Source organism: Phocoena sinus, chromosome 4 (genome assembly GCF_008692025.1).
Source record: "Phocoena sinus isolate mPhoSin1 chromosome 4, mPhoSin1.pri, whole genome shotgun sequence".
Lineage (NCBI taxonomy): Eukaryota > Metazoa > Chordata > Mammalia > Artiodactyla > Phocoenidae > Phocoena > Phocoena sinus.
In genome coordinates, this window is record NC_045766.1 from 114,374,481 (window position 1) to 114,398,043 (window position 23,563).

The 23,563-nt window shown below is 36.1% G+C and overlaps 1 protein-coding gene across 7 annotated transcripts in view; it reads right to left on the bottom strand.

The window, feature by feature from the left end:
- Nucleotides 1–23,563, bottom strand: part of ROBO2 (roundabout guidance receptor 2) — a 594,883-nt gene that overhangs the window by 148,897 nt on the left and 422,423 nt on the right. For all 7 annotated transcript variants that reach the window (XM_032630901.1, XM_032630900.1, XM_032630902.1 and 4 more), the window contains exons 3-5: nucleotides 15,346–15,503; nucleotides 12,507–12,627; nucleotides 1,820–1,958 (exon numbers count right to left, since the gene is read on the bottom strand). In XM_032630901.1, coding sequence (XP_032486792.1) covers nucleotides 1,820–1,958; nucleotides 12,507–12,627; nucleotides 15,346–15,503 — 418 coding nt within the window. The remainder of the gene's footprint in view (nucleotides 1–1,819; nucleotides 1,959–12,506; nucleotides 12,628–15,345; nucleotides 15,504–23,563) is intronic.

Sequence of the window (23,563 nt, forward strand, 5' to 3'; positions counted from 1 at the left end):
CCTGTCCAGAACAGTCTTAGGATACTTAAGACTTGTCAAGGTCATAAAAACAAGGAAAGACTGAGAACCTGTCATAGAACAGAGGAGACTGGGAAAACATGACAACTTGATGCAATATCCTATAATATCCAACTAAAATACCCCAGGTAGGATCCTGGAGAAAAAGGAAGGCTGGTGAAATCAAAATAACATATAAACTTTAATTACCATGTATCAGCATTTGTCTATTATGAGTTACAAATCTTTCATATTTGTGTAAGATGTTAACAATAGGGGAAACCAGGTATAGGGTATATGGGAATTCTCTGTACTATCTCTGAAACTTTCTGTAAATATGAAATTATTCCAAAATGCAAGATTTTTTTATGGACAGGCTTTTTATTTCTACTAATTGAAAATTAATCTTCGTCTGCACTAATTTTACAGTATAATTAATCTCTTAGTCTTACATCAACATTTTAAAATTATACACGAAGTGCCCTCAAATTTGTGGAAAGTTATTGAGTATACACAGAAGATGGACTCCAATACCTCAATTCCATCACCTCTACTTGCTTTTCAACCTGCTTCTCCACTGAGAAAGTTTGAGGAGGCTCACATTCACTAACCTCTCCTAATAACATGCTTTAAAACTAGGTGTCTGACAGCAAAGTGAGAAAAGAAACATAGTCAACTTTCCCTACAATTTATGCCGAAAAGCTAAGCAAAGTAAAATTTTCACTTGTCTCTTTCCTATAGATTGCAAAGAACCTGTCACTATTAAAAAGGTTTGGTCCATTTGAAGCCAGTGCTGTTGATGATGTGACTTTAGAAAGTATAGTATCAGAGACCTAGGGATATGTAAAAATGAGATTCTGAAATGAATGTATAAATTCAGCAAAGAATCGATAGCAGTGCCAGTGAAAGCACAAAGAAACTCAATTTGATTTCTGTGAAAGCATGTTTACTTTCAGTTAGTTGAATGAAACCTAATTTCTTTTTTAGGAAAGAAAATTGGCAAAAAAGCAGGATGTGAAATTTTTTGCAGACCCTGATTGTAGTAGGTGTGATGGCTGTAGTTTCAGAAGGTAGGACTAGGATGAAGTCAAAAGAAATCTTATAGTTAAATACGCTTGTTACATAGAAAAAAAAAAAATACTTGAATGATTTATTTGATCATAAAAGGCAAGGTCCTGGGAGAATTTAGACTACAAAAAAGTTTTATTTTTATAAAAAATGACAAGCATTTCTGGACTTACCCTAGAGAGCTGAGAGATTGGGTTTTGGGTTAGGTGATAAGAATAGAAAAGAGTTGGAAGAGAAGATCTCCATGAAGAGATGGCAAGTGAGAAAGTGACAGGAAGTCCTTAAGTGAAAAATTCCCTATGTGGATAGCCATGTGCCTTTTCCTTATTGTATTGAATGAGATCCATTGTTTATTGCAGACCCTACAGTCTGCTACACCCAGTACCCATGGCAACAGAGCAGTAGTTGAAGGGGGCATTGGGGATGGGTGGGTCATTAGAAATTCAGCAGGAACAGAATGGCAGGCCTAGATGGGGCCAGGAGAAGAGAGTGCCTTAGGAATCCTTGATATTGGGGCATAATAGATGGAGTGGAGGGTCAGGCATTTATGTGAAAATTCAATGAAAGAGTGACATCAAAAGCCTGGAGGACTTCAGTATATAAAACAGCAGATATCTGGCTTTCATATATAAAAATCATGTGTGAAAATAACATACCAGGATATGAGTGTTTGGTGGTACAATGGAGGCTGTCTTTTTCCTTTATAATTATTCAATGGTTATCTAACAATTTTCCATCCATATGATGCTCTTACCTTCCTCTTGGCAAGTCTGCGTCATCCTTTTTCCACCGCACAGTTGGTTGAGGATCTCCTTGGACCTGACAACGAAACTCTACAGCTTCTTCCTCCAGCACCACCTGGTTAATTGGCCTCCTGAGAAATGCGGGTCGTTCTTAGGAAAAAAAAAAAAAAAGTAAAATAAAATGAATGTTGTGCATACTTCAAGCGCATTAAGAAAAAAAGCATAGAAAATATGTGGTTCATTTTTGGTACATAGGTACCTAATTTTATAGCTCAACTATGTCTTGATAAGGCCCTACAGATCCAATGTAATTGTATAAGATAAAATATCTTTGGAACACATAAATAACTATGGTTTGCATATAAATCCATACAATCTGTTGGAAAATATTAAGTTGACTCTTCTGTGAATTTCTGAACTAAATCATGTGGAACTTGTCATAAAAAAACCCTGAACAATGAATTCCAAAGAAACAAGGAAAGAGATGATTATCTTAATCCATTAAAATGACTCAGAGTGGGAAAACTGAAAGTTGAAACTAATGGAAAATATCAAAAAGGAAAGAAATATTAATATTCCATCAAGAACGCTAGAGAAAACTAAAAACGTTGTGCTCTCAAGATGAGTATTATCTAAATTTTCTCACTAAGGCTATCCATTTGATAAGGACCCAATACTTCCATGAATATTTTCACTTCATATATGATTTTTTTGTGTGTCTTAAATTTTTTAAAAATCTGTCAATCTAATTTTTCTTAAATAAAAAACACTATCATTATTAATTATTGTAAACTATTTACTGCTACATACTTTTCTAAGGCTACTTCTAATTATCTTCTCCTAAGTGTTCCAGATACTTGCCCATTTTTATTTACTTAACTTTTCTGTTTGTTTATTTCTCTAGTATTCTGTTTTAGTGTTTCCGTCCTTTAGTCTTTTGTTGTTAATCTGTACCTAGCCCTGTTAATCTGCATTCTAACACTCTTCTAAATAAAGCCTGGAAAAAATAAATTCCTGTCCGTAAGAATCTTACTATTGAAGAGAGGTATAAAACAAAATGTAGTTTTACATATCTGTAAACACTTCAATCTCTTGTCTAGTTTCCCCTCTTTTTTATAATGATCTGATTCTGATACAGGAAAAAGTCACCATTTAAATTTTTCTTAGCCCATGTCTCTCAATCATAGGCAAGTCCAATATTGCTACTTATTGAAGTAGGAAGAGAAGTCAAGGAAAAGAAAAATGAAATCCATAGGGAGTTGACACAATTTATGGCCATATGGCCATATTTAGTCACTTAGGACTTTAGTTTCAAACCCAATTTAAGAATGAATACAGTGGCACAAAAACTGAAACATATTTAGCAAGAAATCTTTAAGGAAAATAAATCACATCAAATAACATATGCTGAGTATAGACTGGAAGTATATGATTTTACTGACTAAATAAAGACACATATTTATGAAACAAATGTGTAAGCTACAAAAGCATATTTTACGGCAATAAAGTCAACCATCATTGGTATTCAGAAGGAAGACAACTGCATCTGTCCACAGGGCAGCTGACAGTAGGGATCAAAATTTTCTTTAAACACAGACAGACCTGCACATGCTCAAGTATCTGTACACTGGGGCCCCCAAACCCCAAGCCGTAAAACAAGGCTCATGGACTTTATCATGGAGAGGTTTTCTAATGCAGGATCTAGAAATAATCCATATAGACTTGAGGGAAAAGTTTGCTTCAAAAGATTTTAGGTGGTCAGAGACAATTAGCAGCTAAGTGTGCCCCTTTGACCACAGAACAAATCTGCAAGTTGGATAGAATTACTTAGTGTTCTCCTTTGACCACTGGACACTGTGTGCTCCAAACTATCTTAGTGCCTGCATAGTTCATACTGAGCTACTGTTTTTGGCAGTATATAGGCAATAGGATCAGTATCTTCTTACGAGTGTTTGGAATATTAACAGAAAAAGATGAGTCATTAGCATAGAAAGCAGGATTGATTTCTTCTTTGCTATCACTTAGGGATATTCATCCAGCTCATCCAAAAGCTGCAGTAACCCAATATTAAAAGAGATCCAAGCCACTGCTGATATCACTAATGAATGAGAAATCGTGTGTCAGGCTATCCCTCCTGTTCCCTCCGATTTTAAAAGGGAAATTGTCCTAAAACTTGGCATACGGATGAGTAAGCTAAGAGAAGTCTCTCCCTCATCCACTCATTCATTCAGCACATGTTAATGCAGCTTCTCCTATGCCAGGTTTCGAGCTTGGTAGCTGGTGAAGAGCCAGCAGCTTGGTTTCATCAGAAAAGTGGTGAGAGATGAAACTAGTTAGTTGGTAAATGGTGAGACAATGATGGGCCTTCTATACCATGTCAAGGAATGTGAGCTCTGCCCTAAAGGTGATAGAGAGATGTTGAAAGATTTTAATTAAGGCAGCAGCATTTTTAATAAGCATATGAAAATGATCGTGTTGGCAGATCTGTGAAAAATGAATTAGAAGAGAATATGAAGCAGTGAATTAGGTCAAACAGTTATTGTAAGAAATTATTTCAGCTTAGAACAGACAGTGGTTCTAGGGATATGGAAGAGGGAACAGAATGAAGAGATACCAGAACTGGGTGATCAATCAGATGTGGAAGGAAAGTCTACAAAGATTCTAAAATTTCCATTTGGCAAACTGGAACAAAGTGGCAGGTAAAGTATGGATATGGTGTGTGACTGTGTCAATCCTTTCATTGCAGATATGGTAGATATGAAAAAAATGGACCCCTTACACTTAAGCCATTGTTAGCCTTCTGTTACTTGAAGTCAAATGCATTCATAATTAATATGGTAAAGGAGGCTACTTATAGAGAGGAGAAAATAAATATGATTACGTCTATAGACATAGAGAACCTGTTGGATTAAAAAAATTCTAAATAAGAAGGAATCACAAGAAACTTCTTAACTATAATGAAGATATTTTATCAGAAACTAAATGCAAAAATTATTCTTTAAAAGTAATATACTAAAGACATGCCTAATACAATCAGGAACAAAATGGACATGCTGACATTAATAATCAGTAAGAAAAAGAAGGAAAGTGTGAGTATTGGAGAAGAACCAAAATAGTCATTACTTGCAGACACTCCACAATACAAATAATACAGAACAGTAACTTCGATCATTGATAACTGCAACAAAAGATAAGAACAACATAGGATCATGGCAGCAATGCTGGCAGTATTGGAAAATCGGGGATTTTAGGATAAATTGTGGCAAAATCATACGTTGGGATGTTAATGCTATCTCTGTGTCTATCTCTCTAACATGGAAATTTTTCATGGCATGATGCTGACTACAAAGTAAATTGCATGAGTATATAGATTAGTTCCACTAAAATACACATGAATATCTTCAGGCAAAGTTATTGTATGTTTCCTTTAACATGCCACCAGTCACAAAATTGCAACATATGAGTATAATTAATTCAAAGAGCAAACTTTGAAAGAGTTGCCACAAAACTAAAATTGTCTCTTCGTTCAGAGGACACCATTAGGGTCCTTGAGGATTTTTTTGGTTATCATACCTGTTCTAAGTCCCACTATTTTGTATGGAGACACGTGGAAGCACCTGATTTACAATTTCAAGAAGGAAGAAAGTTATGGGGTTCCCTGCGGTTGTTCTGATGAACTCAGTAGGGGTGGAGAACTTTGCAAGGAACTTTGTCTATTCTCTTCTGCCCTCAAGCAGAGTTTAGTTGCCAAGCAACTAGATAACCACAGGAGACTATGTGGTATAGAATTTTTGGAAGCCTAACATTGGTTTATGGTGGAAAATGCAATTCAATTGATTAAAAAAAATGGACAATGCAAAGAATAACCCAGAAGAAAGTCATTTGCATATACATGGCACATCAGAAAGGGTTTTATACCTGAATGTACCTGAGGTTGTGCCTTCCAACAAAGTAACATTGAAATTTACCAATTCGTTGGAATTTGGTCACAACTTTTAAAAAATTGTTCTGAGAATTACCATAGCGCCTGTTGCAGCAATTATCTCTAAATTGTGTTATTCGTTATTTCAGTTGTTTTCTGCTAATTATATTAAGCTCATCTTCTACTTTGTAATTTTAACAGCCCACAAAAAAACAGTATGTTAAAAACTGTAGGTTTGCTTAACGTTTATTTAGATGGAGAGACAGTTTTTGGTAGGAATTATTTTCAGTTTACTTAACTAGACTTTATTTCCAGAAAATCTGAGAATCAAAAATATGAGTATTAAAGACTAAATAAGTTATACAGGCAGAAATGTATTTTTAAACGCTTTGCCTTTGCAGGGGTTACTGCTACCATAGCCAAACACAAGACCACACCCCTTTCAGACGCAAATTACAAAAATTACAAGGAATTATCTTGGGGTTTATTGTTTTGTGTCAAAATCATCTGCAAATAATGTAGTTAGAAGGATTAGAAAGTAAGATGACAAGAGAAGCATCCAGCAAGTCGATAACTGACCACATTCAATACCCATTAATGCCCCGTGAAGTTTGTACTCCATGAAGCTCTGGACAACTACAATAAATATACATGAAACATCTTGAACTACTGACTAACAAGCAAACCACATTTTAAGGCATGTCAAAATAAGGTCACTGATTTTTCTATGTTGTTACCTTATGGCTGATCACACATTGAAACACGGGTAGACATCTCAAGGGCTATTTGCTGAAGGTTTATCAATGAGATTAGAGTCCCTCTGAATGGCCCGTTCCTTAATTACATAGCCATTGCGTGATCAGAGGCAATGTCTTTGCCAATGCAATTAACATTTTTTGTATTGTGAGATTAACTGGATTTGAATCGCCTGCATAGTTTGCTTATAAGGTTAATCTCTCTTGAGATAGCAGTGTTCTTTGGCAGCGTGGTACTATGTAAAGTACAGGCTCAAGTAGCCAGGTTAATTTAGTTCCAAATTGGCATTGTGGAAAATACAGCTTTGTATGCAACTGTAATAAAATCAAATGCCAAGTCTCCTTGTGGTTATGTCAATAATATTCAGAAATCAAAATATTCACTTCAACCCCAAAACCATAAATCTGAAATGTGGTTGCATAATATCTCTTAACTTTCATACTTACATGCTACAGTGAAGGAAATTAAGTGTCCAGAGAACAAATTTCTTTCAACTGTATTCAGTCATTGACTATGGCTGTAAAATTGGCAAAGGCTATGCTGTGACAGCTATTACTAGGACAACCTTAACAATTTAAAAATAAACTTTGCTTGACATTATAAAAGTAGCATTATGGCAATAATTATATAGGTAGAGTCCTTTAGGTCCTCTAAGACCAAAGCTATGCAGTAAAAGCACGAGACCTAACCACTGCTTGTAAATCTTATCTTAACTTCAGTGACCCAGAAGGATCCACTACCCAGTAGTGTCTATTAAACTGGAAAGTGAGATGGCTAGTCGTAGTATGTCTCCTTTTCTAAATGGGTATGTGTGAGGGGCAGGGGGTTATGATAGCCATTGAATGCGAATTACTGTGCCCTTCCAATATAGACTGGATGATAATGATCAGTCTGCCTGACTGGGATTAAATAAATCCTTGCTGCACTAATTTCTCTTCTTGCCAAGAATTTTCTTTGTCTGAAAGAAACCATCCTGTGAAGCAAAAGCAAACATAGGCAAATATTCTCAGAGGGAAAAGAATGCCTTTCTCACCATGCTTTAGAGGCAAAGTTTCGTGTTATTGCTGATATGATATATGAGAGTCACACTGAAAGCAGGGGACCTGCCTATTCATTTCCCTAGCTCTATTTAAACACTCAGAGCCTGGCACATAGTAGGTGTTCAAAAGATATTTATTAAATAAGTGAACAAATGAGAAATATTTTGCTGTTTTAAAGTTTTCAAGTTAATATTATTTAAAAGAACTAAATCGCTCTTAACAATCACCTTGATTTTAATAACACCTTATGTTTTAAATTCTTAAATGAAGGTTACAAGTTATCAATAACACACAGATATTTCCTAAGGTTTGGTTCTGAGATTTCTTCCCTCATAGCTTTGTCCCACGGTATCTCAACTACACTCAGGCCATCAACTATTACCTCTCACTCAATAACTGATATCAATATAACCAGACCCAACCTCTATCTTCATCCCGAAGAAAATAGTCATTTGAAGAAAGCCTCCAGTGTAAAAGACAGAACAATGCAGGCGAGAGGTCAGGGAAAGGAACTTAGAAGAAAAGGAGGAATGCATCATGAGAAAATTTTATTTAAAAAAAAAGAATATTGTTAAAATCCTGAGATGCAAGATAAGTTAAAACATCCATGAAATAAGAACAAGGTGCTATAAATAAGGAATATTTCAAGAAAAGAAAGATCTGGGAGCTTTAACATCTCATTAATGAATTTATGCTCGACAGAGAAATGAAATAGAAAAAATGGACAGTATATTTCATTGACTTGTATGAATAGAGCGTTTTTAGATTGAGATTGCTCAGTAAGGGTCCAACCAGTAAAAGGAAAATAAGTGCCAAAATGAGGCATGGTATTGAAACATTTCAGAACCATGGGATAAAGAGAAGGTACTAAGTAAAGTTTGGAAAGAGAAAAAAAAAAGGAAAATGATCGCATAGGGATCAAAAGTACAGTAGACTCCTCAACAGTAACGATGGAAGCAAAATGATATTGAAGTGGCGACCTTAATATTTCGAGCAAAAATATTTTTTTAAACTTGAATTCTACAACCAGCCGAAGTATCCATTAAGTTTTGGATTGAATAAAGATAGTTTGGTCTGGAATGTGCTCTAGGCTCTAGTCAAGGAGAAATCAGGAGAGAAACACTGTTCTGAATATAGGAGTTAAACAAGAAAAAAAAAAAAATACAGGATATAGGAAGCAGGGAATCCAGCATCAAAGGAAAGGGAAGATGAATATCAGAATGAAGTTTCTGGGGTAGATCTAAATAGAATCCAGCCTGGTTGGACAGGGCAGAAGTCTGACGCCTCCAGGATGGCTGTAGCAAGAGTAGACTTAATAGCTAAATAGAATTTAGAGAATTTTAAACCTTCTGTTGAAGATTTCAAGAAGAATTCATGACAGGCATAGATAAACATAAGTAAAAGGAAAAATGGATTTATTATTAATTCAAAGAAGACCAAATATAGTGCCAGAAAAGTAATGCCATTATAATAGCATAACACTTAGCTCACAGTCAATATTTACAAGGTTATAATAACTTAAATTCTAAATATTAATACAGTCAATGTTTCTAAAGTCAATATACTGAAAAGACAAAGAAGGGAAAAGACAAAAAGAAGGGAAAGTACAGGTGAGAAGTTGGAGAAGGGAGTATAAGTGGGCCAAATCATCATCTTCCAAAATAAGAAGTTAAAATGTATAAAATTGCAAAATAAGCACGTAGAAATATGGAAATAAGTCCCAGGAGAAAAAGATAAAACAGGCTTACAGGAATGTTCAAAGATGAGAAATGTGTGTGTGTGTGTGTATGTATGTGTGTTGGGAGGAGGGGAGGTTGCAAGCTCTTTCTGTATTTCATCATAAGTTTTGCAATACTTCTAATGTCTATTAGAAATGTAACACAGAAAATTTTTTTTCATGTATTACTTTTACAAACATTTAAAAATCATTAGGAAACAATTCTTATTTTTAGTTGCTTTTTAATGATAGTTAAATTCTAGATAACAGATATCCCAAACCTACCCATAACTGGAAATTTAATTATGTACTTCAACTCTAGTTTCTCTGTCTTCAGGATCTCTAGAATTTAATTAACATATGTAAATTGCTACAAAGTATTCTTTATGAAGACATCTAGACTGTGCCATAGATTTTAGTGTCCTGCAGTGTGGTGCCTACTTCTAATTTTTAGATTTGGTACTGCCACTTAACTAGGATGCTACTTTATGGTCAGCAAATATTAAAGAAGAACAAACAGCATAAATGACTCAGAGAGTATGGCAGAGTAACATTTTGAAAATTAAGTCACACTGATTAAGACTTTTCCTAAAGCGCAGATTTTTAAAGCATAATTTGCAATTTTCAAACTAAAAAACTTCTAAGTCCAATCCCACTTATTAAAGAGTCAAAATACTTGCAGATGGCTATTGTATTGGTAAAGACCCTTTAACCTTTTCATTGGTTTCCTTGCCATTATAAGTGAATTATATTTTTGAACAATTAAATATCATCAGTTACTTTTTCTGTATTATATATCTTAAAGATGGAGTTGCAAAGGACATCTAAAAACTTCCATTTAAAAGCTGGAAGAGTACAGAGTTGTCATAGTAGCCAGAGTTTTAAAGGCAGAAGTGTTGCTACATGAAAATAGAATTGAGAGAGGAGAGGTAAACTGTCACTAACCAGCTTTACATTTATAAACCTCCCACCAGAGATAGAATATCTAACAACGATTAAATACAGATAGGTTTACTAGAAAACATTTTCTGGATATAGAGCATCAAAATAAACTAAAGAAGGCCTCATTATACATAGCATACTAGTTATCTTATTTTCTCTAAGAATTGGGGAATCAAGGTACAGGAGGGGGTCTTTCCCATGCAATACTTGTCACAATCTTGATTTAGACCATCACTACTCTTTTTATGTTTTATTTCTAGGTTTGGATGTTGTTTTCTTATCAATAATGGAATTTTAGTTTTTCCCTCAACTTAATATTGTACTTAGGTCAGTTCTGACTAGTTTACACCATGAGATAAACGTTTCTCAGCTTCCTAAACAAATTGTTCCAGAAGAACTGCCTGTAGACAAATTCAATCTTTTTGGTTTATAGCTACTTTCAAAATAATTTAGAAGTCCCCCCGTAACTCCTGACATATTTAGGGATATCCTTCAGTTCTCATCATATTTTTAGAGAAAGTAGGGTGAATATTTCATAACACAAGTCACATTTGGTAAGTCTAATTGTTTGGGTAATAACACTAAACCCTTTCAATTTTCTTCTGAAGGCAATATATACTGCTGTAATGAAACATTTTTCTGTTCCAAAGCTGGTGGTAGCTACAGAAGAATAGAGATGAGTGTTTCTTTAAATAGAATAGCTGTACTTGTGGGTTTTCAATGCTAATGTTCAGTGACCGCTAATTTCATATCTTAGCAGGCAAAACTGTATTTTATTCATTACGGAGTGAAGCACATTTTGAGACTCTTATAGATAGATAACTGCATGAAATGTAAGGGCAAACTGATATTGTCTGAGCTCTCTGTAGGACAGAAATTTACATGCATACTTTGAACAGTTTTATTTTTACTGTTCAATTCCTTTAATGAATTATGGGATCCTGGTTTTGTCATTTGGGACTTCAAGCTGCTTAGTATCCACAAGGAGTATTACCAGAGATTACCTGCTACTCAGAGCAATTGAAAAGAGAGGCCTGCACTCTAGTACATATTCATAAACCACACCTAACACTCTAAATGTAATGGAAACCATAATATGGCTCTCTTTTGCATCGCAGCACGGGATCCCATTATACCATGGGTGGCACATCCCAAACTGCAAAAGAAGTTTCTTTAGGGATGTATGCCAGATTCTGATGCTACCTCAGGGTGTTCTGGAGTAATGACATAGGATCTTATCATACCATGCACAGATTCAGAAGATTATTTTACTGGCACACACAAAAAAGTAATTTGAAATTCACAATTATCTCTTGCATTTAAAAAAGAAATCATAATATCTGCAATAGTGACTCTTTTATTCAAATATATATAGAGAGAGATAGATATACACACGCATCTATATATGTGTGTGTATATACATATGTGTTTGTGAGTGTGTTTGTGAGTATACATATATATTTCCATACAGATACTTGAATGGGACTTCAATGGGACTTCAATGTCATCTAAAGGAATGTTTCATTTTCCAGCATCTTTAGGATCCCCATTTTCCCCAATTTTCTGTCATTGTATTTCTCTTTCAATTTTCCACAGCTGCCCTGTAGCATTTTCCTTACTTTTGTTTAATTGGCCATCTTTACTACCTCCAATTTTCTCCTTCCTAATGCTTTCTCCACTATTTCTGTGATACAGATCTAATCACGTTTTCACTAACTAATTGAATTACTCCAGCTAAAGAGTCCTTTGGTTTTTAAGTTGAAGAAACATGAATATTATAGCAAAGTAGTTGATCAATTTTTTTCTAATTTTGATTGCATGTGTATAACTAGCAAGCTAGTCTTTTCATCATGAGGTAAAACTGAAAATAGCTCAATCTGAAATTTTTTAAATTAGAAAACAAGTGAAATGGCTATACACTGCACTCTCTAATTTTTAAAAACCTTACCCTGTGTCATGCACATAATAAATACTTCATAAATGTATCACAACGGAATGAGTGATAAACTTTAAAGGTATATAATCTCTCAAATAGATTTTGAGAAAGGACAGTTTTTTACATCCTGATGAAAGGCAAAATCCTATAAATATATATGAATAAAGTAGGTAAATTAATGTTTCAAAAGTTTAATTCTCTTCACATCAAAGATTTCATCTGAAAGACAGAACCAGAAAACAAGACAATTCTAGTCTATTGAGCTCACCACAAGTCATAAGTAACTGTCCCTGTATGGCCTGGTGTTTGGTATTAGCAAAAATATTTAAAGGAAAAGGAAAAGTAGGTAGTAAATAGCAATTTATAATTTAAAAGAGAGTTTTACCAAAGACAGTCAGCTCCGCTGGATCACTGTCTCTTTCTCCCACCATATTGGTGCCAACACAGGTATACATCCCTGCATCACTTTTCCTGGTATTGGAGATCATTAGTTTTCCACCACGGATCTGTTAAAATTGAAAAAAAAGAAAATGGAAAGGAAAAGAAACAGAGAAAGAAAGGTCACTAATAAATAATTTTAAATATTTAAGCACATTTTTTTTCTCTAAAAGAAATAGCTGAGTGTCTAAGACACAAAACTCTCCCACTATTTTGGCATCTGCATGTGTACTTTCTTCTCTCAAATTCACCTTCAATATAAGCCCCCATATTCCCTTTCTAGAGAATGCTTCTTTAAGGCAGTCTTCCTCTCTCTCGCCTGGTCCTATTTTGAATCTTGTGACTGCCCCCATTAAACCACAGTGGTTGGTCTTCACTCTGAGATTCTGTTGAATGAATTTCTATTGACATTTGTCATCAGAATGAAGTACTAGATATCTGCTTTGGATAATATAACGAAATCTAATTGACTCAGAAGAATTCAATGAGTATTTGTTGAGTACCTCTATGGGCTGGGTGGTGTTCTAGGCCTTTGAGATTCAATAGTCAACCAAATAGTAAAAATCTCTGCTTTCATGGAGTTTACATTTCAATTGTTAGTATTAAAATTATCTTTGCCTCATCTTAACTATATTTATTAGATAGTTTTTGAAGAGGAGGTCAGGTTGAATAAAAACAAAATTTGTTTTTGAATGATGAGTATGACTTGGTACAAACCATTGGCTTCTAATATGTGGTCCCTAAATGTTTCTTAAATGAGAAGCATTTTTGTTTGAATAAACAAATGTAATAATGTTAAAATGCCTGTTAGTTAAAGGGTACATTAAAGCAGAATAAAGTTTTCAGTAAGTGAATCATCAACTTATAGCTTCTTTTCCAATAAAATTTTTTTTTTATTATTTATCTAGTTCAACAATCTTAACTTTACAATGACTGAGTGTTCTTAAAGAGATATGAGATAAGAATATGCTGGTTTTCCTCCTTTAATTTTAATTTCACAGGCAGACAAAACTCAAGTAGGTACGTTTTCATCAGACTTATTCAGGCTCTAAAACTAGCCATGTCATAGAAAGGGATTTTCAACATTTTTTTTTTTTTTTTTTACTTAGGAAGAAAACACAGTCAACCTATTCTCAACTGTATACAGTAGAGCATAATAAATGATAGGTTTAAACCACGGAGGCCATTTCTCCTTCCCCCAAAGCTAAGTGTGACAATATGATTTGATTTGATTTGATTTGACCAGTGGAACTAAAGCAACATTTCACCAGAAGAAAGGCACTCGCATATAGGGACTTGCCTTCTCTTGCTGTAGCTGGAACCCTGAGACCACTATGAGAACCAGCCCGAGCTAGCCTGCTGGAAAATGAGAGGCCGTGAGGAGAAGAACCAAGATGACCAGCTGAGAGACAGTCAATGGCCAGCCATGTGAGTAAAGTTATCCTAGATCATCCCAGCTGTCAGCACACGTTTAAACAAGCCACAGAAGCATGAGAAAGCCTAGCAAAGATGAACCAAGCTAGCCCAGAGCAAAGAACTGTCAGCTTACCCCCAGAATCATAGTGTAAATGCAATGGTTATTATATATCACAGTATTTGGGGGTGATTTGTTACAAAGCAAAAGCTAAATGATTACAAACATGAAAAAGATCTTGAACAGGAGCACATTTTCATAAGTTTGGTACCCGAGCACAGACCATTGGGAACCAAATTATCTTTCACTGTAGATCGTCACAGTGTCAACAGTTCAAGCCAGAATCATATGGAATATGTTGTGATCTTTTGCATGGACTCTCTCGTCCTGTGTTCTGATGTAATCACAATGTACACATAAGAATAAAACCTCACTTACAAGATATTTTTAAAGAGAATAGACACCCAGAAAATGTGGACTTTTTGATAGAAATGGTACATTTGTTTCATTGAGACATTATTTTAAATAAAATATATTAATTCTCAGTTATTGTACTGAGTATAAAAATTATACTAAGAACCATGTCAGAAGGTTGAGGCATTATCTACTATTTCAGTGGACTGCTCTAACAAACTTCACATACACATGTTGAATGGATCCTCTGAAAAAATAAAATAACTATATGCCATTTCTCTACCTTTTTACCATTTTCTGGGTGTTCCATTTTGAATAATAATTGACTGATTAACCTGATCATCCATTTCCCTTGAAAACAGACTATTTTTCTACAAGGGTTAAACTGCAAAACCGGGCAGTTATTTTTACATTGATTTTTACTTTCTAGCTCTTAAACTTTGAAATGAGTTCTCATACAATATTTTAGTTAAAAATATTACATTGGAAAAACTGGAAAAGAGCTTGAAATATTTATCACCTCAAATTATTTCCTCTTATAATTTTGAAAGTAGTATGAAAAGAAATGTTCTAGTTAATACAGTTTATGGCCATCATTTACACTTTGACACATGTATTGCATGATCAATAGATGCATTTGGAGATCTTAAAAAGAGCTTCGACATTAGTATTCTACTGCAAAGATATATTTACATATTCAGATTGGTCCAGTTATTAATATATCATATACTATTTTAAGCCTCATTCCAAAGTTTTTATTTTTGGTTATCTTTTTTCAGTCCTTTCAATACAGCGTAAATAGTAATTAGCACTCAAATACAGTTCTACAACTTTATTACCAAGAAATAATAAATAATATAAATAAAATATTATAAATAATATAAGTAAAATAATGAAATACATCCATTTTAAGCCTTGATAGTCAATCTCTCTAGGGGTCCATTTTAGTTTAACTCACACTTATTCTTTCTTCCTTGTCATCAATTCGAATTTTATCTTTTTTCCAGTAGATGGTGGGTTCTGGGTGTCCCCGGGGAGGTTGGCACTCCAGGATTGCAGGCTCTCCGGCTGCCACTACAACATCTGTGGGATTTTGCCGGAAGTCATCTCGTAACACTGAAGAAAAACAATTGTAGTAAAAGAAAACTCAATGACAGTAACTTTAGCTTTCTCTTGCAAAAGGTAACTTCAAGTCTTAACTTACTTTGTTCTAATAAAATTTACTGGTATTTACTGAGAACAGAACCACACCCATCTTAAAATATGTTAGAGCCAATCTAAGTGCTTCATCAACAGGGAAATGGTTAACTCTATGACTATGAACCTTTGCTATAAAATCTGTGTTTAAAATGAGATAAGCCTAAAGAAAATAAGATGAGACACATTCATGATATAGTTTTGACATTTAATACAAACTCAAAGTACAAAACTGTTTATGTAGTATGATCCCATTTTCTATTTAAAAAGCATATACGTATACATACACGTGTATAAATGCATTAAAATAAGTTGTTATACTTGTTATACTGAAAGCCCTGAAACAAGTCATGTGCACGTGGTCTGGGAGCATGTATGCCTGTTCAGTCTGGGAGGGGAAGTGGGGTGAGAACTCCTTGAGAAAGCCCTTTCTCGTGACATGAATATGGACAAGATCCACACTGTTTTCATTACACTTCTGAAGATAGACTCATTGTTCACCCTTGCAATGCACTAGCACCCACATACACAGGGCTACATTTTCATTCCGTCTGCATCTCCACCTGCCGAGCGACATCTGGGCAGCGTGACATTCGGAGCAGAGATATCCCTTATAGCGGTTTTGCCAGTCTGAATTTCCCCTCCTTTCATTAGGAGAACAGCAGGTTGGACCTCCGTTGTAACCTCCGAAAATCTGGCATGCCTGGCTCTCCAAATGTCACCTATCTATCTGTGCACTTTTCTTCCCCTGGCAAAATGAAAAGCCTGGAGAAATGACTCGGTCCTATCAGACTGCAGAATGCTGGTTTTATTTAGCAAATAAGGACTATATCTATTTTAGGGTAAACATTAGAAAAAGCAGTTGAGAAAACAGGTGAAGGAGATTAAAGGGTACAAGCTACCATTTATAAAATAAATAAGTTACAAGGAAGTAATGTACAGCACAGGGAATATAGTCAATATTTTATAATAACCTTGTATGATGTGTAATCTGTGAAGATATTTAATCACTACTTGTACACCTGAAACTAATATAATATTGTAAGTCAACAATACTTCAATAAAAAATGTAGTTGAGACCAGCTAATACACCATATAACACAACAGCCTCTGCTTTTTGTAACTGCCTTCACTTTTCCTATTCTTTGATATTCTAACACAGACAAGGTTTTTTCCCAATGTACCTTGGGGTAAAAAAATAACCCCCCAACACAAATATATGTGTGTATATGTATATGTATGTGTGTTATACACATGTACATATATATACACACCTGCATACATATATACATATGAACACACACATACATTTTCTATATACAAATTGGTCAAGCTATTTGAAATTGGTCAGCTATTTAAAATCAAAATCGGGCAGCTTGTGCTAACTTGTTATGTAAATCATCTGCTGCAAATGTGGATTAGGTCAAACCAACTGCCTTTCATGTCCTGTAATGAGACCCACTTCAGCACTCTGGTTCTTTGTTGGGCCAAGTCTCCAGGTTAATTGTCATTCTCCAAATAAATAAAAATCCCCTGTCCTGAAAATAGGTCCAGAGAGACAACTGAGTGACTTTTAAGGCTTTTCTTTTCTTGTCTCTTGCAACATGGTTTTCCATCTTAATGAAGTCATGACCTTTTATGAGATTAGAGAACCTTGTCTCCTATCGAAGGAGCAGTAAGAAAGAATTCAGCACAAATTGCTCACTCTTAGTTTATAAGCTGATTAATTTACTGCTTTAGCTGCTGAGGAAATGTGTTCCATTTTAGCACAATGAACTGCACATTTTTCGGTTCTCTTGTCTAACTGGCAAGAAGGATGTGATTTATATGCATAGGGGTTTGCTTCTGAATGCGCTGAGGGAAGTGTGCATTTAAATGTGATGTTCATGCAGGAGGGTAAGAAGGGGTTAGTTAACACTGTGCTTCCCTATTGCAGGTAAATCCTCAAGGTAGAGCAAGCTGGTGACTCATTTTTATCCTGAATACAGAACAGCTGCCTATTTATGCAATGTTGAGACCCGCAAAACTATGGTAACAGGGTGGTGAGCACCCCTACAATATCCGGTACTGGCAGCAAGTTGTGTTTTGGCAGGCTCTCAATCTAGTCCAAAATGACACATCTGGACAGTCGGAGAACCTTCTCCAGAACTGGTCTCCTGACAAGTAAGCCAAAAAGCCTCTGCTCAAACGGTACTTAGGACCACAGCAAATGATTCAGAAACACAGTATTACATCAATCTGCAACAAGCCAAATTAAGAGAAAAAAAAAAAAAAGGTCCTTTGATATGGGGGATAAAAAGGAGGAAAATATCATAACAAACTAGGGGCTGCTGCTCTTAAACAATATAACGTGTGTTTATGGCGTTGACAAAAAAAGAAAATGACTCCAATTTGCAAATGAAGCCAAGAAATCTAACATCAACTGTAATTTTAGGCTTTCCGACTATTCACCCAGAGAGTAGAGTGAGATAATAGTATAATTGGTACTGCACCCTCTTCAACTTGTAAAATGCTCTCTGGGGTTTATAGAGTAATTCATTTTTGCTTAGTGATACCATTTCTTTTACATCTTTGGGGATAATAAAATGTGTTTCTTCTCTCTCTCTCTCTCTCTCTCTCTCTCAAATAAAACATTCAAGAGAAAAACAACCCTTTCAGCAGGTTCTAGCACAGCAAACAAATATAGAATCTGTCTTAGGAAATAGAAAGTCATTTTTACTCATCTCAAATTGTATAAATGTTCTGATACCTGCTTCTGTGTTTCTGACGTTTGTAAACCCATTCACAAATGTAAACAAAATAAAATGAAATATTTATTGTTTCCAAATTTTTGCTAATTATTCATTTCTGTCTTGGATTTTGCCCTCGGCTTTATGGCAAGTGATAAAAAATAGAAGGTGTTCTCTACAGTAAAGGATTTATGTATGTTAGATAACGGGAACTAAAACAGTCCTGTAAATGTAAAAAAGCAAAGCAAGTCCAAATTGAGTCGATATTCTTTTTCTCATTAAGCTCCTGTTCTAAAAAGAACTGGAAGCCATATTTTCAATGAGGCTTGACAACGAAGCCAAAACAAGAACATGCAGCAATATGTGTTTACCTAAAGCTCCAAACAAGTCTTTAAATAGGGTGAAGAGAAATAAACATGACGAACTGAAAAGAATCTGGTTAAAAAGACAAAAGCTGGGGGCAGGGTAGAGGCAAGTTGTACTTTAAAGAAAAAAAGATATAATAGGCACACTTTTGATATAGTACTTGCTTGCAGATCTAAGTTTAGAATACAAGGGTTCAAATCTCCATGGGGGAAAAAGAGAAATCTAGTTGGCTAGAACCCAAATATTCATTTCTCTATATGAGCTGAAAACACAAATGAGACTTCACTAAGCTAGCCATAACCTGGGTTAGACTTGAATTCTCTTTACATTGACAGGCACGGTGACTTAGAAAGTTATTCTGGGAGATCAATAAATTCTGAATTACTACTGTGTTTGATATGATAGAGTTCATATTCATGACATAAAGATTTGTAACAAATTAATTCAATTCTACAAGAAGACACCGAATACTACAATGTGCTTGGCGGTGTCTTATAAAGTGGTTAAGGGATACTGTATAAAACAGAAATGACATGACGGTGCCTGCAGTAGGCTTGTTCTCTAACGCTCCACAATAACCTCTCCCTCTTGGTGTTTATTTCTTTGTCTCATCCCCTCCCCTTAACTGTGGGCTGGACCTGGTGACATGCCTTTAATGAAGTGATGGAATGTCATTTCAAAACTTAGGTTACAAAAGGTTGTAAGTTTCATCTTTTTGGTTCTGTCTGTCTTTCTGTCTGTCTCTCTCCCTCTCGCCTCATGTGCTTACTCTGATCATGCAAGGTGCCACACTGCTCGATGTAGAGGCCCATTTGGCAATGACCCGAAGGCAGCTTTTAGCCAACGGTAAGCAAGGAACTGAGGCTTCAGTCCACATCCCTTGAGAGCTCAAATCCTGCCAGCAACTACTGAAATTTGGGAACAGGAACGTCTGCAGTTGAGCCTTTACATGAGATCATGGCCCTGACCAACATCTGCATTGCAGCGTTGTGAGAGAGCCTTAGGAGGAGACTAAGTTAACTCATGTCTGGGTTCCTGACCCACTAACAGTAAGAAAATAAACGTGTGTTGTTTTAAGCTACTAAGTTTTGTGGTAATTTGTGATACAGCAATAGGTGACTAATACAGTGCCCTAAAACAGCTTCACATCTAGGTATCCCTTTAGAGCAGACCTCTTGGACTCTTGCTTCTTACTATCCCACATTCTTTAGCTCACCAAGTCCTCTCCCTTCTGTCCTAATTCAATAGTTCTCAAAATTCTTTTTTGCCTCAGTCAACAGAGACAAGGCAAATCATTACTCTGACATTTCATCATTTTAAAATAAATTAGCAATAATAATCAAATGAGACTGCATAATTAGCAGACTTCTGAAAGACACATTTCTGACTTACAACCTGTACATGCTTCCAAGCAGTTATTAAAAATGTAGAGCCTAAAACATTATGGATGAAAGTATTCATACACACCATCAGATAAAGAAGACCATCCACAACAAATTAAACTGATCACGGGAAAGGTAATTTAAAAAGAGATATGTAATTAAAAGCATGGTTAGCAGCAGTTGAAACTTCTGGCAACTCAAAGCAACGCTGATCACAAGGCTTCCATGCCAGCAGGATTTCTCTCTGTATGTGCACCTGAGCTGTCAGAGCTGTGCAGCAAGAGACTTCTCAGTAGAAGACTGACGACTAGTTCTAAGAGATGCCCATCCAGTGCATATTTTAGTTTAAGAATACAAAATTTGAGTAAATCTTGATACTTAAAAGGACCGTCAGAAGCCTTTAGTCATGCATAATATATGAAATAACAAGAAATTTTTTTTAAACTTGCTTTTTTGAATCAGCAGCACACACAGTAACACTTTGATCTCCCTATTTTAAAAGTAATTGCCCTACAATAACAGCTAATATTTAATGAGTACACACTATGCGCAAAACCTGGCATCATGGATATGTCATAGGTCATTTGGAATGACCTATTGTAGTGGACAAGTACAGAGTCTGAACCCTGCAGGTCTGACTCTAGACCCTACGCACAGTCATTATGCTACAATGATCTGTAATATCACCTGTATCTATTTATTTTGTCCCCACTGCCCTAGTTCAGGATGTCCTTATCTCTTCCTTAATTACTTCCAGGGTATCCTATTTAAACTTTTTCTCTGATTTCTCTTTTAATCTCTCTATTGTAGCTATTATGAGTTTGCTAAAGTGCACATATGATGGCATCAATTCCTTTTTCACAACTTTTTAAATGGCTTTTAAGAAAAACTTCTCTTCTTAATGTGATATCAAATGTATAGAATCAGGTCTCTGTGTTTATATTTCCACGCTCATCACATACATTTCTGCAACCCTCTTGCCGTAGACACACAGAGGAACATCTAATTATCAGTGCACGTTAGCATATATGGTCTTTCTGCTTGAAAATCTTCCCCAGATACCTCTTTGTTCCCTTACTTTTTCCTATTTCTTTCTTCAAACCCATACTATTCCTTCAGTGTCAGCTTCAGATTCACTCATCTGAAAAGTTTTTTCTTTTACACTTACACAGGACTAGGTTACCCACCACAGGACTCCCATCTTTTTTTTTTTAATTAATTAATTTTTTTTATATATATTTATTTTTGGCTGTGTTGGGTCTTCATTTCTGTGCGAGGGCTTTCTCTAGTTGCGGCGAGCGGGGGCCACTCTTCATCGCGGTGCGCGGGCCTCTCACTATCGCGGCCTCTCTTGTTGCGGAGCACAGGCTCCAGACGCGCAGGCTCAGTAGTTGTGGCTCACGGGCCTAGTTGCTCAGCGGCATGTGGGATCTTCCCAGACCAGGGCTCGAACCCATGTCCCCTGCATTGGCAGGCAGATTCTCAACCACTGAGCCATCAGGGAAGCCCAGGGCTCCCATCTTGAAGGGCATCAGACGAGTTCATTAAGTATACTTGACAGGTTGATTGAATTGATGAACTCCTCTTCAAAGGGTGTGTTGCAGTCTTTTTCTTATTGAATAAAATACACTACAGTGTTTTAATTTGATTTCAAAATGTCATTTCTGAAGAACTATTTAAGTTGGTAGGATTTAAGAGACAGTGCACTCGACTTGCCTACCTACAAGCTCGTATATCTCTAAAATAAAAGCCTGGCAGTTCAAAAAGGTCAGAAATCAATCACTCAAAGGAACAACTTATTTATGTGCAACCAATAAAACTGCTAGCACAAATTATAGTATATCATAGTAAATATTACAGTGGGTTAGGAAAAACAGTGATAGCCATTTCTACCACTGGTACACATTATTTTCCTATCCTCATCACCAGCAGCACCTCTCACCACGGGGAATGATCGGGTGTAACCGCAGCCAGCCTGAAGTTCAGGTCCTCTACTCTACTTCCCAGGAAAGTGCACTGTCTTGTCCTGCTGCAGTAAATGGCTGTTGTTGACAGCCATGCTCTGACCCCAGGGGGAGCTCCAGCCTCAGAATGAAACTGAGGCTCTGAGAACTAGAAAAAATATCTGGGTTCTTGATGCCGTAACTGAACAAACCAATTCTGAAGACTGTGTTAAATCTGGACTTTCTACGTATGGGATCTAAAGAAGTTTTCTTTCATTTTTAGGCCAGTTGAAACTGAGTTTTCCCCTTCAACTGAAAGCTCTACACGGATAAGTTACAATAATTCTGTATTTTTCTAAAGTTGCAAAGACCGAAAGACCTAATAAAGCTAAAGAGGAACCATCATTCACAACAAACTACTTTATTATATTTGGTACAATCAAACAAGATATGGTCAGAATGGACAGGCCAGCCACCAGCTAAACAGACAACAAGATCTGATATTTAGGGAACAAGTCATAAGTGGTTTATTCTGCACAGAAGGGGAATGGGAAAGAAAGAACTCAGTGAGGAGACATCCTGCTACCGCTGTGCAAGCTGACACTCTGGCACCTCTGCAACACGCTGACAATTCCAAAATGAGAAGGTCTCACCCCTCATCCCACTAAGATTCCCTGTGCAAGCAAATTCACTTAGCAAATGATCCAGATAAACCAGTGGTATGAATTGGAGCATGATAAATGAACAGGGATACCCGGCGACTTGCTCATTTTCAAGTCATAGCATTTTGTGAAGCCTCGAATTCTGCAGGGAATAAAACACACAAACACACAACTCATCCAAGAGGAATGGCCAGCTCCAAATTCCTTAGCCAAGTCTTTATTCTCGAATCCTTTTTTTAGCCCTGTTCTGTCCTCATCCGCAATATAATTTGAAGTCCCCCTAAGAGTGCCAAGCCTTCCTTAATGTTTTCCATTAATGTTTAAAACTTGCTGAAGGATTCTTAGAAATTGCATGGAAACATCATGCTCTCTGTAATTTGTATCCGTAACCTCTGTAATGCATATGTTCTCCTTGGGGACCAAGAGTTGAGATCATTCATAAACTCTTGGATCACATGTGGCACTGCAAACTGGTGACATCTGACCACGGCAGACTCGAGGCCTGTCTCTGGTAATCATTTCCTTTGGTTTGAGTTAAGGAGCCAGCAGTTGGCACTCCTTCAACACTTGGAAGTCCTATTTTTGGCAAAGCCTAGCATCTGATATTTGACAGGGATCTGCATACCCTATCCATTAGCTTGTGAGGAAGTTGTGGACTGAGGCTAATTAATGTTTAATCAGTTCCTCTTTTTTCTTAAAGTGCCATTGTCCACAAAATTGGTCATGTGGGATCGATGTTTCCAGAATCACAGAAAACTCAAAGGCATGAGGGGAACTTAGAGGGTGTGTCCAAATATAATAGTAAGTCAGGAGGAGAACGGTGTGTAGAATTGAGGGTACTGGCCTAACTGTGTTCAAGGCGGCCTTCCTCTACTGTAAAACAAAAACTCTCCACAT